General features: G+C 45.1%; 1 protein-coding gene across 10 annotated transcripts in view; it reads right to left on the reverse strand.

Moving 5' to 3' along the window:
- Window positions 1-19,076, reverse strand: part of FHOD3 (formin homology 2 domain containing 3) — a 462,688-nt gene that overhangs the window by 1,361 nt on the left and 442,251 nt on the right. For all 10 annotated transcript variants that reach the window (XM_038543473.1, XM_038543482.1, XM_038543483.1 and 7 more), the window contains 2 exons: window positions 17,670-17,844; window positions 9,437-9,598 (listed from right to left, as the gene is read on the reverse strand). In XM_038543473.1, coding sequence (XP_038399401.1) covers window positions 9,437-9,598; window positions 17,670-17,844 — 337 coding nt within the window. The remainder of the gene's footprint in view (window positions 1-9,436; window positions 9,599-17,669; window positions 17,845-19,076) is intronic.

Raw genomic sequence — 19,076 nt, forward strand, 5'->3', positions numbered from 1 at the left:
CATTATGGGTTTTCCCATTGTTTAGTGTTGATCAATTGTGATGTCAAAATAAAGGCTGGTTAAGGGTGAATGAGGAGGCAGCTGTCCCTTCCAAGACCAGTCCTTTCATTTGAAAGGTTGCCTAATTACATTTCCCCTAATTTATAAATTGTATTTGGCCTACTCTCTACATAAGGTTATACAGAGTTTGGGGAGTTGCTCTATTTTCAGAAGAGATGTGTTATGGATATACCTTCAACCCTAAATCCTAAATCGGCCAGAGGACCCAGATGGGCAGGCAGGCCCTTGATCAGAATGTGGAGAAAGTAAAGCTCACCCTAGCATCTTCTCATCTTCCCATGCCAGACCAACTCTCCACACCCACTGTGATCACAGGGCCTGTGTCCTCCTTGTCAAGGGGAGGCCTCACAGGATACAGATACCAGGATCCCAGCTCATGTGTCTGCAAGCAACACCCCACACTCCATGCCTTACCAACCTCCTCTAAGCAAAAGCCCACTTAGGCTGTGGACAAAGGATCTGAGGAAATCTGGTAGAACAGACAGGGTCTATTAATAAATGGTTTCTTCTCTCCCAGAAATCAGTACTTTGAATAGGGAGCCAACACCTATCCCATCAGTTGGTCAATCAACAAATACTTCATGGAGAGCCTACTGTGTGCCTGGGACTTAAAGAATTGCAACACTGATGAAAGACCCACAGACATCAAGTGTGGATTTGACACAAATGGAGACGCAAAGATCTGTGCTGAAGGTTACCCTCAATTCATGCCACCACACACTACTGTATTTTCAAGCTTAGCCCCGGGCTCCCCAGCCATCCTTCTGCAGCAGCTCCTGCACTGGCTCACCCTCTGTCCCCACCCCCCACTCCTGGCCCCTAGGCTCCAGACTGTCTAACTCGTCCAGACAAAATGTTTGGCTCCAGAGCCTCGGCTGGAGGCAGATTGCATTTAACTGAGTAATGGAATTTGTTCTATGGGGCAGCAATAAAAATACTAGTTGGTTATAACCTTTTATGTTCTTTAAACACTCCTTCAAGTGTGTGTTAAAGAAAGATAATTTTAATGGCAGAAAATAAGACAAAATGTTTCTCATTCTTGACAAAGACTGCTAAGACCTCACTTCCAAGACTCTGCTTGAAGAAGTCCATGCTGCATGAGCAGGGCACCTTGAATTTCATTAGGCACAGAAGGTGGCACGGACATGAGTCTATGAACTGTAATCTTTGAGCCTTTAGGTGTACGTGTTTGACTAAATGACAACAGAAGACTTCTGAACCGACAAGCATTTTATAGGGGGACGTTTAAAGGTGCTTCCTTAACACCTGTTCCTGCATTTGCTTTAGTCCTGTAACTGTGGTGCTCAGTTCATTTGGTGCAACTATTCGAATAAGAGCCCTGGCACTTTAAAGGATGTGCAATAATCTTCGCCCTGATATGGGCATTAGGCCAGCCTCTCCAGGGCAGGCTCAGGGAACAGAGCCAAGTTTAATAGTGCTGCCTCGGCCCTACTGCCTGACTGCACAGAGGCTGTACCCTCAGCCTGGTTGCCAACTCTTGGTTTTGAGGAGCCCCCCCACCCCGGCCCCTTCTGTTTGGGCTCAGGTGTTCTCTGCTGGGGGGGGGGAAGGGGGGGGGCAAGGGGGGGGTGGGAAGCCAGTATAGGCCAGGTCTCTTTGCTTGCTGGGTGTCTCTAAAAAGGTATTCATAGAAAAACCTGCCCCATTAATGGAATCCTACTTTCTGTGGGCCTTCATGACAATTCAGATAAGTTCTCATAATGAATACAACCACTCCATCATAAATATAGTAAATGTAGTAACCCCCAAAGACCTTAAGAATCCAAACCCTTAAAATAATAATAGTAAATTAAAAAAAAAAAGAATCTGAATTCTTGCTTTGTTAAAAAAGTCAAAGTTAATTCACATTATGACTTGAAAAGATGTGTGAAATGAAGATAATCAGTTGAAATCGGCTTTGTGCTCTGATTCAAATTATGCATAGAAAGGGCCTCTTTGGGATCCATTCATCCATCTGCCTGCTCATCAATTCATTCATTCATTCATTCAGCAAATGCTACTTGGGCCTCTACCCTGAACCTAGTGTTGCAATCAGGGAGGCAGAGGGCTGACAGGGGCACGGTATGAGGAGAAATGCTCAGACTAGCAGACCCTGTCTGGATGGGGGTGTTGGCTCTCAGTTTCTGGAAAGCAAAAAAGGACCAGGATATAAGAAAATGAGGGGACCAGCAAATGGGCTGACAGGGTATGGAACCTGTACAATAGAAACAAGTCTATCAAGTAGGGGATTTCCCAAGTACTAAACTTGGGGAGCTGGCATATGTCTGATAAGATGATGTCTGGGTCCCTCCACCCCCCATTCCGGGTTCCCACTTAAATGATCTGGCTGTAGGGTAGCTGCTCCCCAGCCTGTCACACATGATGGCCTCCCCTCCCTGTAGCTGCTTAACAGAGAACAGACCATGGCAATGTTTATCCCTGTCTGCCTCGCAGCACTTCCAGAGATGGCACGGGTCACTTTGCTGGCACCAGCAGCCACTCTCTGCCCCAGGCACTTGTGACGGCTCCATGATGCAGCAGTGACAGCAGTGGGATCAGACACAGGAGAGCATCTGCTGTCAACATGAGGCACAGGGCTGTCTGGGGATTCAGGGGAAAAACCCTAAGTTCTTTTTCTCTCCCTATCCCTAGAATTGAAAGATATTTTGATCCTACAAAGTGCTCTCAGGTGGCTCTTTGCTAAAAATGAGCTGAATCTGAGAATAGCAGTGATGGCAACCTCCCATTTACTGAGGGTGAGCCTGGATGATTCCATTTATTCCCTTTGGAAGCCCCATGAGAAGAGTCCTGTTGTTATTTCTCCAGCAAGTGAACAGACTGCATAGAGAGATTAAGTCCCTGGCAGAGTGCACACAGTTAGTGGTGCAGAGGAATTTCAGCCAAGACATCCTGGAAATGGCTGTGCCCTGCTGAAGCCTCAGCAGGACACATTTGGACAATCTTTCCTACCTATGGGTCACCCACTGAGTTTTACTTCCATCCGGCAGAAATCTATTTGTACTCTTGCACCTTTAGATCATTGACAATAGTTTTTTCTCTTTTGCACATAATGCCAAACAGTTTGGAAATAATTTAGCTTTTTTTTGTAATCCCTAAGATTCTACTAAAGATTTTCTAACAAGTACACAGAGCAATGTGTCTAGGACTATGGCAACTAGTATCAGGACTTCAAGAGATCCTAAGTGTATGTACTTGGTGGTTGAGAAGTAACAAGACTATTTACTCACAGCTTGTTCCTTGAGGGACCCATCCACTGAGTGGAGCCAAAATAGCAGGTGCAGTCATGCCTCTTTGGACTTAAATGTAGGGAACTGTTTTAAGCTCTAGCACGATGATTGATTCCGTATTAGACTTTCTATGGGTTGGTTCATTTTGTTTTGTCAATGTCAATTATCTAGCCATCTGACTTCTTTTTCTACCCTCCATCTGGTTTTTCCTCATAAATCTGTCCATTAGAAGGAGAGGTTTCCCAAAACAACAGGCATTCCACAAAATAATTGACCAGTACTTTTTTCAAAAGTGTTGAGCTCTTAAAATGTCCTCCACTCATCAGAGGAAACATTTTTTCTCAATGTAATGGAACAGTCTGGGTAGGGTAGTGGAAAAGAAAGAGGACATTAATGGAAATACTGGTAAAATGTGAATGAAGCCCCTAGTTCAGCTAATAGTACTGTACCAAGGTTAATTCTTAATGTCAATAAATTGTCCTAGGTTATGCAAGGTGTTAACATGAGAGGAAGCTGGGTGAAGGATAGAAGGCAAGTGGACTCTTTTTGCAACTTGTCTATTACTCTAAAACTCTTTCAAAATAATAAAAAGTTAAATGGCAATAAAAACAACAACAAAAAAACCCAGAATAATAACAAAAACTAAAGGTTCCCAAACCTGGTTGATTTAAATCCAGCTTGAACCTCAGCCCAGAAGCACTGAACACGAGTCTCCAAGAGAGGCCCACATACTGCATTTTAACCTTTTCCAGGAGATTCTGCTGGCCAGCCCAGGTTTGGAGTCTCGACTTAAATCACTGCCACCTGAGACACAGGGAAAGGCAGGTCCTCAGGAAGGCAATGGCCTTTGTGACAACAGAGTCGAACTCTCCAAGTTCTGCCTCACACAGGAGTAAGTTCCCCCACAAGAAGACAACTCTTGGAAATACTTATTGCAGCAAGCACTTTCTGGAACCACGGGCCTGGCCATGGTCTTGGCTCTACAGACCTCCCTCTGGCTAGCCCGTGACTGCTTTCACATCCAGGACTCCACAATAGTCTTTGTCACTCCTAGGCAGGCCCTGAACAGAAGCAAGCAGCTCAGAAGCAAAAACAGCCTGCCTCATAGGAGCGGTGCGAGGGGTGAGGGAAGAGAGACACAAAACTACTTCTCTCCATTGTTTTTGGGAGAGCCTGCAGGAACTTGGGGCATTCTGGAGACAAGAAGGAAGAGGGTTCAAGAGTCAGAGACTCCTGCGTTCTCAACATTATTTCCTGGGCAGGACAAAACTGCCTTCCTCCTTTCCAGATAAAGTCCAGCGTGGCAGTTCTCCATCAGAGATGTACGCAGAGCCAGACAAGTACCATGACTTTGGTGCACAGGTATGAGCCTGTGAAACTAGCACCCTGGGGGGTAAAAGGAGGGGTGAAGATGGGTCTGGTCTAATCCCAGGTGGCCCAGTGAGGTGGGTGCTGGGAGCAGATTGACGGCTGGGTAGGTGTGGTCTTTGGGCACTGGCTCTTGTGTGACTTCAACACAGCAGCCCTCATGCACCTGCCAGCAGCTTCATATTCCCACCTGGCTGGGGTCCCTTGGGCAGCAGCATGACAGAGCCAGAGAGGGAGGACAGTGGGAACCCATCAGAGGTACCTCACTCAATGCTCACAGCCGCTGGCCTCACTGGACTACAGCAGCCTGAGGCTCAGGGGGGCCACGGGAGTTAAGAGGGACCCCACCTCCTCCTCTGTTGTACAAATGGGCACATTCCAAACGCGGAAACGGGTTCTGTTTGAGCTGGGTAGCAAAGGCAAAGAAATGGACTAACTTCATGTTGCGAAGGTGCTTGGCACCTTCCAAAGCCCCCTTACAGGAACCCTCCTGCTTTGCTTTCAGAACAGCTTTCACAAGCAGGACAGACTCGCTCCCGGGTTCCTCTTTTCCCTGCTCCTCCCTCCTCCTGAACCTCCACTCTGAGCCAAATGGGTGCCTGGCACCCAGACTTGGGGGAAGACATATAAGCCAGCTTCTTCTTCTCCAGTGTGCTAGCTGCCAGTCCGGAAGGGTGATTTGTCTGAACATGAAACAACCAAGAGCCATCCAACACAATAAAATATTTCCAAACTCTCCCTGCATCTGCCTTTTTCAGCTGAAGCTTCTATCTGAGCTTCTTGCTGCATCACAGTCTTGACCTCTGGCCCGGCCTGTGGGCTTGGGTATGAGGCCTACACACCCTAGCGTTGAACTGCCTTCAGGGCCTGGGTGACCTGGGGTCTGTTGGCAGTTCTAACAGCACCTCTCTGGTTTGGGCCTTTCTTCTCTTCCAAGTTCCCAGACTCTGATTGTGCCCTCCATCCCCCCGTCCCCCATGCCTGGCAAATCCCTCCGAGTCTCTTCCCTGTGTCTGTCCATTTGCACCCCTAAGACCCTCCTGATGCAGAGCACAGGCTGCAAATGCCTTCCCCATTTCCTGCTCTCATTCTTAAAATTGGGCTTTAGGTAGGATGTAAGAAATCAGCCACCATCAGCTCCGTGCTGCTGTTGTCACCCACTCCTGTAGCGTGGAGGAAGCACTGGTGGTGGCACCCCTCCCCAGGGGCGCACACGGTCCAGCTGGCTCTCTATCATGCAGCGACTCCCCACTGGGGTCGGGGAAGAGGCTTCTGGTCCTCTCTTGGATTTCTTCTTTTTGTCCTCCTATCCTGTGTCCTGGATACATGGGGCAGGGGGACAGTCTCAGTTATCTTTAGAGGGTCAGTTCATCTGTAATAAGCTCTAAGAATAATTAGAGGCTGAATAAATAGGAGTGAAGGGGTGGTGGAGAAGATGAACATTTGAGAAATTTTGGTCCTTTCCACTAACATCTTACTGTACTGCAAGAGCATTAGTTTTAAAACTTCTGTTTTATTACCATCATTAGCTTGCCCTATAAAATAATATAAAATTGATTCACAGTCAGTAAGCAAAAACTAAACAAAATGCAGGGAAACTTTTTTAATGGGATTAATGGGAAAATTCTTGGGTATTTCCAAATACCACTTTAAAGAAGCAGAGATAACTGAACTAAGTTGTGTACTGATCAGATCCAGGGCTGGATCTCGTATTTTGTGAGGCATATCTCCTGTTTTCCCTAAAACAAATTCAATAATTTTTCAGATTTGATGGTTTTCTTTCTCCATGAAATTCTACTTAACAAAGAGTGTGGTTACATCCCTCAAAATTCTGTAAAAGAAATAAGATTTTAGTTATATCAAATCAACATGAGCTATGTCACATGCCCTTTGAGAGGGATGTTGAAGATTTATGACACGATGAGGAGGCAGTCATGGTGGGCGGAGGAATGAAGGTCAGGGGGCCAGATCAAATCAAGGTTCTGTGCTCCTTTCCCAGCAGTCCCTGGAACTGGACTTCTGGCTCTTTCCACTGAGAAACTATTCATATAAGAGTGACCAGCCTTAAGATCTTAACTAGCCAAGAAATTGGCCAGTTTATCTGTGAGTCACATCAAAGTAATCACATCTTTATAAAAATACAGCTCTGTGTCCAAACTGCATGGTCATGTCCCAGATGGGGCCCAGACCCCCACCTCAGAAGGAAACTCAGTGGGAAAATGGTACCCGGCCTCTCTCTACTGTGACAAGAGCTGGCTCCCCTGGGCAAAGGGAACAGACAGGGACCACTATGAGTCCCTAAATCCTGTTCTGTTCAGGGATAGTCTGGGCGAGTGGCCATATGCAGCCAGCCAGCTGCACAGAGACCTCCTTCCAAAGAAAGGTCCAAGAGAAAAGAACATGGGGAGCAGCTCCCCCTCCTTACCAACCACTAGGGCCCATCCTGCAGAATCACACTGCTAAGGATATTTCAAATGCCATTTAGTTTCAGGATTTTCTAGAAAAGGCCAACATCCAGGATGCCTAAGAGAACAAACAGCCCTGGGACAAAATAGCTGCCCCGATATGGTGAACAGAGAAACCAAAATAAGAAAAACAAAAAAACAAAAAAAACAAAACAAAAAAACAAGAACCTCCCAGAATGTTCTCCTCCACCAGCACATCAGAGAACCTTGGCTAGAATCGGGGGCAGGCACACGAAGTACATTGGATCAACCATTTCACAGGCTAAAAATCAACTGGACAATTCAAAACACTTAATGAGACCTGGGTTGTCACCAGTTGGAAAAGCAGAACTGAGCCATGGGAACCTGCAAATCAATTAAGATGCCCTCACTGTATCCCCACCGGCTGCATTTTTCAAGCTTTAGCAGGACTCTTGGCATGCGCAGTCTTAGTCACCAGCATCAAACACAAGAGCAGACATTTAATTATCTTGGAGGATCCTCAAGTGGCTTGGAGGTCATAAATTTCTAGGTTATGGGATGGATTCTGTTTGGTTTCCTGCAATAGCTGAATTGTTACTGTCTTTAGCCAAATGAGTTAGAGCCCAAATACGTTGGTTATTCATTACCCACTTGCCTCATCACGGCCATTAAACAATCAAATCAAATACAGCATTGTTTGAGAGGGAGGCCCAAGCCACGAAACTTCACATCGATTTTGCAAATTGTTTTTTTTCTCATTCCTTTAACCTCTTGCGAGAAAGCTGGAGTTTATCATCCCTCTTAAACAGAAATTAAAGTAACTTTTCCCTGTCTTAAATTTCTGTTGATGGTGCCATTACTAATAAATTAAACCTGTTACAGATAAACACTTACATACATTCAGGGCTGTATTTGTTGTAGTAACTGCATCGCAGAATAAAATGTGTTTGGCTAAATAAAAAGAATATACGGCTGTTTTGCATAAGATTGGAATGGAAACGATACCACAGGAAATTAGTTTATGTCAACCACAAAAACAGGCAAAATATCTCCCTGGCCAGATTGAAGAGGAAAATTAATTATGACTGTGTTATTGTTCCCAGTGACATTATGTGTCTCTCGAAGAATCTGGTTCTCTCTAGACCAGAGGGCAGGGCCTACACTTTTTGCCAACACTGACGTATAACCTGAGGGAGGAGCACATAACCTAGTCTCCGGGGACTGGCCAGGTCACTGTCTCATGCGGTCTCCTTTTCTGAGGTCTCTGGCCTAGCAATGACCCCCTTCTGTGAGGCCATTCCCTGGCCTGGCATCCTTTGTCAGCTCTTTCTCTTGGGCTCTGCGCCTCAAACCCTAATCACCTTCTGTGTGACTCTCAAAGTGGCACCAAACAGAGTCTGAATTCTTACTGGACTCTGGAGTCTACCTGGAATCACTCTCCTTTCACTTTTTGGAGACAGTATAGGCAGAGGTAGCCAGACTTCCTTCTTCTGATGGCCATAAATCCCTCTGCTCATCACCATCTCTTGTTCCTGGAGGCAGAGCCAATGGAGACTGAAGCTGGTCTCCTGAGCTGAGTGACCCAGCATTCAGCCAAAGCTCAGGGGCTGAGCTCTTTCCTAAAACACGCAAGGGTCACAGCTATTGCAGGCACAGGTCAAACGATACAGAGGAACTCTGTTTCTTTACGGAGAGCAGCCCCTTTGAGAGCTAGCATGGTGCCCGCAGAGGCAGCCCCATGCCCATCACTCCATGGGCAGGAGCAGGCGGCGGGCTCAGACAAAGAAAATCAGTCCCTTTGATTTAGTGGAATTCTCATTTTGATACCAAAAGAAACAAAACCAAACTGGTCAACCTAGATTGGCATTAAGTATTCTAAGCACCCTAATGACCATAAAATCATTGGTTTTTGCCTTTGACATGTTTGTGAACAGCGGGGAATCATCTTCAGCTAGAAAGTGGCCCCTGATGCAGAAACATGGCCTCAGAAAAGCACCTGGGGCAGTGCTTGGCAATTAATCCCCGCACCCAGCCTGCACACCAGAGATATTAAAGGGTCTCTCAGACCCTCCTGGGAACAGAGTGAGAACTGAAGGAGGCCAGCCCAGAAGTGGCAAATGCACTGGACGGGTGTGGCTGCACCCTCCTCCTCCACAGTGGCAATGCTGATAGTCAACCAGGAAACCTCTCGTTGATGAGCTGGGGTGGACCCTCCAGGCATCACTGACAACTGGCTGGAGCCAGCCTCTGAGCGGCTGCCCTTCCCAGGGCTTAGGGAACAGGAGGGCAGGTCCCTGCAGGGCAAATCCCTCACCCCAGCTCCAAGGCACTTACGAGACTTCCGGTTGGCCCGGGAGCGCTTCCTCTCCCGAGGCACCACTCGCTGACTGGGCACCTGGGTGGCCGACTTGACGATGCGATCCATGATCTCATCGGCTGCATCATCCGTGACGTTAGGGGACTCATCGGTTCCCATAGTCCACGAACTAGCGGATCCTGAAGAATGAAACAACCAGAGGGTGCCACGTACTCAGAGAGAAGGAAGACACTAGAGAAAATGCCAACTCTACTCTTCCAGTGTCAGCAATGGGTCACAGCCAGATCTGGGGGTAGTCGCCCGTCCCCCACTGCAGGGACACTACTGTGACCTGTGGCGGCTACTCCCACTCACACATCCGTGGAGCACTGACCTAATACTACCCTGTGACACTGCAACCGGAGGCCTCCACAGGCCCCGTGAGGGTGGGAGGGCAGACATCACACCACAGAACACATCAGGTACTCAGTGATGTACGCCCAGTAATGTCTGGAGATCCGTGTTAACTCAGCTTTCATCCATGGCTGTATGTGCCTAGTGACTGTCAACTAACCCTAACCTCTCTTCTAGTTAAATAGAAATCAGTAGGCTTTGTAACAGTTCATCTTTGGATTACTTAACTTAAAAAAAAAAAAAAAATTAGGGACACCTGGGTGGCTCAGTGCTTTAGCATCTGCCTTCAGCTCAGGGCCTGATCCTGGGGTCTTGGGATTGAGTCCCATGTACTGGGTTCCCCAGAAGGATCCTGCTTTACTCCCTCTGCCTATGTCTTTGCCTCTCTCTGTGTGTCTCTCATGAATAAATAAAAATAAAATCTTAAAAACATTTTTTTAAAGGTTTATTTTTACAGAGAGAGAGAGAGAGAGAGTGCACACTAGCAAACACATAGTATGAGTAGGGACAAAGGGAGAAGGAGAGAGAATCTCAAACAGACTCCTCGCTGAGTGCAGAGCCCAACACAAGGCTAGATCTCACGACCCTGAGACCATGACCTGAGCCAAAATCAAGAATCAACTGCTTAACCAATTGAGCCACCCAGGTGCCCCTGGATTACTTAACCTTTAAAAATCATGACAAGATTATCTTCTTCAACTAGCAAGGGGGAACTGACATAAATTTTTCTCTGGTCCTTGACCAGAAAAACACATTTTAAGTAACTTAACTATATATTAAGATAGACCATGTCTAAGTCTGGCATAAAAGCATCTGCCTATAGATAAGAAGAAAGCATCACATAAATGTGAGCTCCCAAGTCATGTTCAACAGTGAGAAATGAATGCTATTCTAACAGATCAAGAACTATGCTTTTGCGATAGATCAACTTTCTGGTGAAACCTCTTCTGTAAGATGGGAAATATGCTTCTGGTAAGAAGATAAATGTGCAGTATGCTCAAATTTGAGAATTTCCTCCATATACACCACCCTTTATAATAAACATACAATTTCAGAAGCCTGTAGGTGGGTGTTCTCAGACTCTATGTCTATGGAACACAGGTATTTGGAGTATAAGGTCCAGATGAAGCTGAAGAACAGTCCGCTTTCCTCAAACCACAGGCAAAAAAAAGTTAGTAAATACTTATCTGAAGTTCTTGAGTTCCATTCCCAAACTTATTTGGAAATACTTCTGACATTTGGATATTGATTGCAATAGGAATAGTTGATCACAGTTCAGTAGATTGTGATTTTTGTGACATACGTTCATGGTCGAAATTTTACAGTAAAGACATAATACGCTATAATTTAGTCCTAACTTCTGCCAATAAAATGCATATTGCTGAATTGCATACATAAATAATTCACACTTTGCAAAAGGAGTAGCAGGATTCCTGGGACACCACATGCCCACCGAGACCTGTGGCTATAGGTCAATATGTTTTCCAATGACAAAGTTTTTTTGTTGTTGTTGATGTCATTTTAAACATTTGTTGTACGACTGGGAGCACAGCTATAGCACTGGCATTTACAAAAATCATACGTTGTACTTTATCTGCTTATCCCCAAAGGTACTTGATTTCATCAGACTAGATTTTTCAGCATCCTAGAAGCCTTTTAAAAATAGGCTTCTCGGGGATCCCTGGGTGGCTCAGCGGTTTAGCGCCTGCCTTTGGCCTAGGGCACGATCCTGGAGTCCCGGGATTGAGTCCCGCAACGGGCTCCCAGCATGGAGCCTGCTTCTCCCTCCTCCTGTGTCTCTGCCCCTCTCTCTCTCTCTCTGTCTATCATAAATAAATAAACAAACAAATAAATATTTTTAAAAAATGGTTATAAAAATTTTTTAAAAAATAGGCTTCTCTCAGAAAAGAATTTTTGAAATGGTTGAATTTTTCTGCATTCCCAGGATGGTCCAGGTGGTCTAATTGGTGGCAAGAGGTCTTACACTAGCACCATTCTCACCCTGGGACCCTTTGGAGCTTCTGAACAATGGTCTTCCTCAAATCAGACAGAGCAATCAACAGCGCAATTGTGTTTTGCCCAGCAATTTCCCGTTTTCCCTTTTACCTACTGATTTGTAATTGTTTCTTATTTTAAAATGCCAAAGCTACCCTTCCAAAAATGCACAAGTTTCAATCAACTGTATTTGCTCATAATACATTTTCAAAGCACTGGGCCAAAAATGAAGGCATCATCTGATCTTCCTACTAAGAATTACCTATTCTTCCCATCTTAAACATCCCTAGGGATCTGCTTTCACTGTAATGTCAGGAAATGCTTCAGAGGGACGTGTTGCCATATGTTTAGGATTGCCAGACTTGGTTTTGTGATGATATCATTCTTTTATTACCTCAGTCCCAATTCTGCTTTTTTATCCCCCCACTCCTTGGTTACTTTCTTGCCAAATAACTGTTTACGTACATTCTTTCCATATAGGAATTTTACCTATATGGAAGAACACATAGGATTTTTCCCCTGGAATCTTGTGCCCACATATAGCATCAAGGAAACTCTGCCCTATACTTTTTACAGACCCCAAGAGGCCACTGGCTCAGCACAGTTTCTAAGTGTTAGCAAGATATTTATTGTTTTTTTTTTTAAGATTTATATATTTTAGAGAGAGAGGGAGCTCATGCACATGTGAGCAGGGATGGGAAGTGAGGGCAGAGGGAGGGGGACAGAATCTCAAGCAGGCTCCTCCACTGAGTGTGGAGCATGACTTGGGGCTTGATCTTGTGACCCCAAGATCATGACTTGAGCCAAAGTCAAGAGTTGGATGCTTAACTGAGTGAGCCACCCAGGCATCCTGGAAGACATTTACATGTACTGAGAATGTAGGAATGAAGCATTATAGATTATGATAGCACCATATTACTTTATGTTGACTTCATTTTTAAAAATATGTAAATTGATAATATAGACTGGTTGAATCACAATGTTGCACACGAGCAACCAATATAATATTGTGTCAACTACATTTCAACAAAAAAATGCAAACTGCGGTTTGAAGTATACACTGTAACTTATTTTTTCCCCTTAAAAATCTAACCTAAGGAAATAGTATACAAGTGAGATGATTATATCAAAATAGAGATTATCTTTTATTTTTTATTTATTTATTTTTTTAAGAAGTTTCTTTTTTTAAATTTTTTATTTATGATAGTCACACACACAGAGAGAGAGAGAGAGAGAGAGGCAGAGACACAGGCAGAGGGAGAAGCAGGCTCCATGCACCGGGAGCCCGACGCGGGATTCGATCCCGGGTCTCCAGGATCACGCCCTGGGCCAAAGGCAGGCGCCAAACCACTGCGCCACCCAGGGATCCCGAGATTATCTTTTAATGTAATAAAAGTTGTCCTCTGTTTCTACAAGAATTTCCGTGGATACAAACTTATAGGTCTAAAACTTTTCTTCCTGGCAGTTTGAAGATGTCATTTCACTTTCTTCTGACTTCCATAGCTTCAGATAACAGTGAGCCCTCATTCTGATAGTTGTACCTTAGAAGGTAATTTATCTTTTCCATCTGGCTTTTAAAAAGATTTTATCTTCATCATTGGTTTTCAGCAGTCTGCCTATATTTTACAGGCAAAGTTTTCTTTTTATTCTCCTTAGATTTGCTAAGTTTCTTCAATATGTGGGTTGATATTAATCATCAGCATTGGGAGATTCTCAGCCATTAGCTCTTCAGTTATTGCTTCTTATCCTTCTCCTTCTGCTGCTCTGATTACACATAGGTGAGACCTTACATTTTGTTCTGTACATTTTTTCCTCACTATGCTTCACTTTGTACATTTTCTAATGACTTGTCTTGGAATTCACTAATCCTTTCTCTTGCTGAGATGAGTCTGCTGTTAAACTCATCCACTGATTTCCTTATTTTGGTTATTCCTTTTGCAGTTCTCAAATGTCTCTTTGATTCCTTTTAAAAATATGTTCCAATTTGCTGTTGAAATGATCCCCCCTTTAATCAATTTGTCTCTATTTTCCTTTATGTTCTTTAACTTTGTAGTGGTTAAACCTTGGCTACATATTTAAATATATGGACCACCTGTGGATCTGCTGCTACTGCCTCCTTTTCCTCTCTGGGCACATTTTCATATTCTTTGTTTTTTAAAGATTCTATTTAATTATTCATAAGAGACACAGAGAGAGTGAGAGGCAGAGACATAGGCAGAGGGAGAAGCTCCATGGGGTGAGCCTGATGCAGGATCCCAGGATCCCAGGATCACAACCTGCGCTGAAGGCAGACGCTCAACCCCTGAGCCACCCAGGTGCCCACATTTTCATATTCTTGTCTTGGCTAGTAATTTGGACTATGCACTGCACTTTGTGTACAGAAGGATGCAGAGACTGGGGTCAGTGTCATTTCCCAACCTTCACTCTTTTCTGTTGAGCAGACATGGTGAAGTACTGAATGGGGTTGGGACCAGACTGTAGTTTTCATGAAGAATCCATCCACCTCTGTTTTTAAATATCTGTATGTATTTGTTGAAAGTGATTACTTACTCTAGCTTGTCTTTGTTTCCTCAGACCTTTACGGAGATTTCCTCCAGCCTTTCTGGCCCAACCTCCCCCTCTCCATGCTGCCCCAGCACTTAGTAAATGTCTCCTAGAGAAGACATTTGGAGTCTTGGAGTTTGGAGACCCTCTACTTCCAATCCCTTATACCAGCTCATGTTGCTATTAGACGTTCTAATGGCTTCTCTCTCCTATTAGAGTCTCTCTGTCCGTGGTGGGTTCCAACTCTCACCCTATGCCCAAACTCGGCAAAGTGTCCTGGAGAGGCATGCTCAGCTTGTCTACAACTCTCATTTGTCTAGTCCTTTTTCCCTTCACAGTTCACTGATAGCTTTTAAAAGAAAGCTCTTGCCATTAAAAAAAAATTCTAGTTGCTTAAGTGGAAGTGGTGGCCTGCCACTCTCTACTCTGTGCCATCTGGAAGGATAAGTTCCTGAATGTGCAGAGAAACTGAATAGCCTTCCTTTCTAATCCCTTTCTCTTTAAAAATTAGCACAGTCTGTCATTCCATTGGACGAACTAGGCTCCATCTCCATCCAGATGGCTTCCATCAGGCTACCCTTGCATCCACCCAGGTACAGGGGCTCAAGACTCCTGATGGCTGTGGTCAACTCTGTGCTGGCCTTCATCTTCTTGGTGGCCATGGTTTTGCCAGGACACAAAGCCTTTGAGAGCTGCTGGGCCCAGAGACTCTAGACTCATCCATGGAAGGTCTTAGGCCTTTTTAAATGCCACAGGTACAGGTGATTTCCTTTCACACACACCACAACACTGCAAAGCTGTTTTGTTTATTCTTATCTATTTTTTATGCTTCATCTAGAATAATAGTCTCTACTGTTAAGCATTTAATGATACTATTTTCTTCACTGTCTAACCTTCCTTAATTTTTTCTCTCCTCTTATACTCTTTCTGGCTTACACATTTCTTCTCTGTATCACTACTTGGCTTTTCTAAGAAATGGAGGCCTTTCATAGATAGTCTTTTCTACAAGGACACCTCTTCTTCCTTGCAAAAAATCAGGAGCACCTGGGTGGCTCAGTTGATTGAGCATTTGACTCTTAACTTCAGCTCAGGTCACGATCCCAGGGTCGTGAGATAGGGTCCTGCCCCAGGCTTCACACTCAGTGGGGAATCTGCTTGAGATTCCCTCTCCTTCTCCCTTTGTCACTTTTCACCACCCCCACCACCCCCATACGTGTTCTCTCTCTAAAGTAAAGGAAGAAGTCTTAAAAAAAAAAAAAGTCAAATTATCAGAATGTACCACATAGGGTGCTCAGGGCTGTGGTTCTTCACCACTGTGTCTCTCTGCTGTTGGTCACCAAAAGGCTGCCCTTTCATTGCTAAAGCAGAATATTCATGCATTTTCTTCTAACTCCACAACCAAAACTACCTAGAAGTCAGGGGGTTTGGAAAAACCAAATCCAAGAGAACCCAGTCTTTGATTATTTGATATAATAATAATATTTGCAAGTTTTTGGGATAGTTTGAGAATCAAGGTTGTAGTAGATTATATGACTTTGCTACCATGTCTCAGGATAACACTGGGGTGAAGGTGGAGGAAGGCTGCCCTTCTTTTGGCATCTTCTTAGCTGCCTATCAAAGTAAAAATCCTGCTAAAAGTCCAACACTAAGAAGCAGAGAAAGGAACTAGAGTGATATCGAACTCACATAAAATAAGAAAAATTTTGTCATATCATAAAAAGTCTGAGGTGCAGCTCGACCACGGAATCCCACATAAACCTTAGGGACTGGAAGCCCTTTCAAGACTCCTCCGTAGATGGCAGTTTGTGGTCCTCAGGTTGACAAGAACTTCCACAGTGCCTACTGTGTGACCCATTTTCTTATAAAGAACACTTGAAACTACATTTATTTTTTCTTTTATGTTGAAGTTATTATTACTATCATTCTTTTTTTTATATTCAACAGAATTGACAATAGCAACATTCCAAAAGCATTGTAAGTCCACAAAGACAGAAGTCACTGAAGGGCCTCCTTGGGGTTTCTCGAGCTTGCAACCCTAGATTCCAGCTGCCTTTCTGTCATCCTGTGAGTCTGAATGTTCTCCAGAGCTTGGGAGGATGCCTGACAGGCACTGCACATACTCACTGCTTTACTGAGTTTCCGTGTTAGGTAAGCTAACCTGCAACCCAGTCTACCTGGCCTGTTCTATTTTTTCACCCAGTATACTTACGACTAGAACCCCTGTCACCTGCCAGAGCATCTCCGTTTGGAGATAACAAATCATATACCTTCTTCTGGCTGTGCACATAGTATGGACTAAGAAAACACCAAGAGGGGAAAGCCTGTCCTCCAGGAGTTCATTTTCTTTAGTGATAAAGTCTGTAATCTTGAGGCAGCCTGAATTGGCGGCTCAGGAGTCCATGGAAGGAAGGAATGGCCCTAGGAGATGAGGAGGTGGATTTTGGAGGTGAATGGGGGCTGGAAAGGCAGAGGAAAAGTGGACAGCAGAGGGCGCTCAGGAAGACACTGGGTTCCCAGAAGGGAGGTGCCCGCAATGTGGGGGTAAGTGAGTGCCAAGTGTGGGAGACAGGCTGGGACTAGACCACAGGGGGACCCAAGCAACAGCATGAATAGCATGAGCCTTGTGTTGTGGGCAGTAAGGAAACTGAGGAGGGGTTCATGTGCTGTCCAGCTGGAGCGGGGAACACCACTGAACACACTCAGATGAATAATACACTTTAATTCTCAATTCAATAAACTACCCCTTCCAAGTTATGAAACAAAGCTAGAAATTCTTATCTGTCTTTACCACCTGTAGTTTTCATTTCTTCATTGCCTCTAAAGATTAAAAAAGGCAAAAAGGAGCAATTCTTGAATCCAGCAAACTTCTACACAGAACCAGCTAGTGAAAACCTGAGGTCTCTGCCACAACCACTCCAACTGTGGCAGCACCGCATTCAGGCACCATGGATGACACCCAAATGGATACGCCTGGCTGGTTCTGATGAAAACCCCATTTATCAAATAGGTGGCTGGCTAAATTGGGACCAGGGTGTGGTTTGCTGACAGCCTGCTCTAACCCCTAAGTATTCATTCAGAATCATAACTCCTCTTGTGTGAGCTAAGTTACACCTGTGGGAGTGCTGTTTGGTTTGGAGATGAACTACTGCAGGGGGTCACAAAGATGTGAGTGATGGAAAGTGCCAATGGCAATACTGGTGGTCCTGGGCAGCTGGGGTCCCTTAGCAGATACTCCCTGGACACAGTAATCTGTACCCCTGTGATGGGGACCAGACTCCCCCCATGGGTGGGCAACTGGCCAGGGGGGCCAGGAGTTACCTCGGCTTGCTCGGCTGCGTGTGCGGACACCCAGTACCGGGGTGGCATCTTCCACAGCGGGTGACGAGGTCTTCAGCACGGCCTTCATGTTCTCGTGCTCCGTGGCGTCCTCAGCATAGGTCAGGCCCTGCGGCTGGCTCAGAGGTGCTGGAGAGCTGCTGGAGAACTTGCCAGACTGCAGACCAAAGTAGGGGTATGGGCATGAGGTGACTCCCCCAAAACAACTCAAGCTTATAAAACGTCTAGGGGAGGAAAACCTCTTTCTTGTTTATGCACATTCTGCAGACACAATCTCTATGGCAGTCACTAAGATTGTCAAATGAACCAATGACAAACATCCACGTATACAGGAAGTTCTCTTATCAGAAAGAAAGCCCCGGTGGCAAAAGGCCCACACCCATCCCTCTGCTGTCATGGCTCTCCTGGCTCACTGCAGATTCCCCTCAGGGGGTGCCTGCTGGGGGCAACGGACCTCCACCCTGGGAAGAACTCAGAACTGCAATCTGTTTCTAACACCAGAGCCCTGATATGAGAATTAAAATATGCTCAGTTAATCAAATGTCTTGAGATGGGTTTTTTTTAATTTAGCACCAGAGAGAAGTTAAAATTTTCTTATAGATCACTTGTGATGTTAACATTTACAAAGAATCATACTATGGTAAACACTGGCCAGAATCTTTCCAGACCTAGTCCCATCTCACTTTACAGAGAAGGAAACTAAAGCTCTCCAAGATTCAATGATTTGTCAAAGGCCCCAAGGGAATCAACTGCAAGGCCTAGACCAGAAAATGACATGGAAATTCATGCTGAAACAGAGTTTGGCAACACTCATTGCTTCTGGCTGTGTCAGAAATATGGTTGCCCCAACACGCATTACATGTACATGATCATATTCTCTCACCGGAGCTGAGCAAAGAATCAGGGCATGTATATTTTAAAAGAGATATTCTAGAATACTGGGCCATACATATGTACACAAGGCCAAACAGCTGGATGAGAAGGGGAAAGTCAGTTAATGTTTGCAAAGAGCAGTTCCACAGGTTCCTGGCTTCCCCTTTTCATCGATTGTCTCAGCCATGGCAACAGAGCCCAGGTCACATCTGCTTGTACCATCTGCACTGCTCCCTCATGTTCCAGGGCCAATGGCCCTGATTTCATTTCTGGTTCTCCCATCTGCACCAGGGCCAGGAGGAGGAGCCCCTGCCATCCCACCCCTGGACACACAAATCCCAGTGAATCCAATGGATGCCAGCTGAGAAAATGGGCACAAGTCAAAGGCTGCCTATGAGTGATGACCATTTCTGTGACCACTGTCCCACTTCCTCTTTGGTTTTAGGGCTCTTTCCATGGTTATCCTAGAAGCCAGTTCTCATATTTGAGTTGCCAAAAGGCTCAGCCAGGGGGCTG

The sequence above is a fragment of the Canis lupus genome, chromosome 7 (genome assembly GCF_011100685.1).
Source record: "Canis lupus familiaris isolate Mischka breed German Shepherd chromosome 7, alternate assembly UU_Cfam_GSD_1.0, whole genome shotgun sequence".
In the NCBI taxonomy this organism is placed as follows: Eukaryota; Metazoa; Chordata; class Mammalia; order Carnivora; family Canidae; genus Canis; species Canis lupus.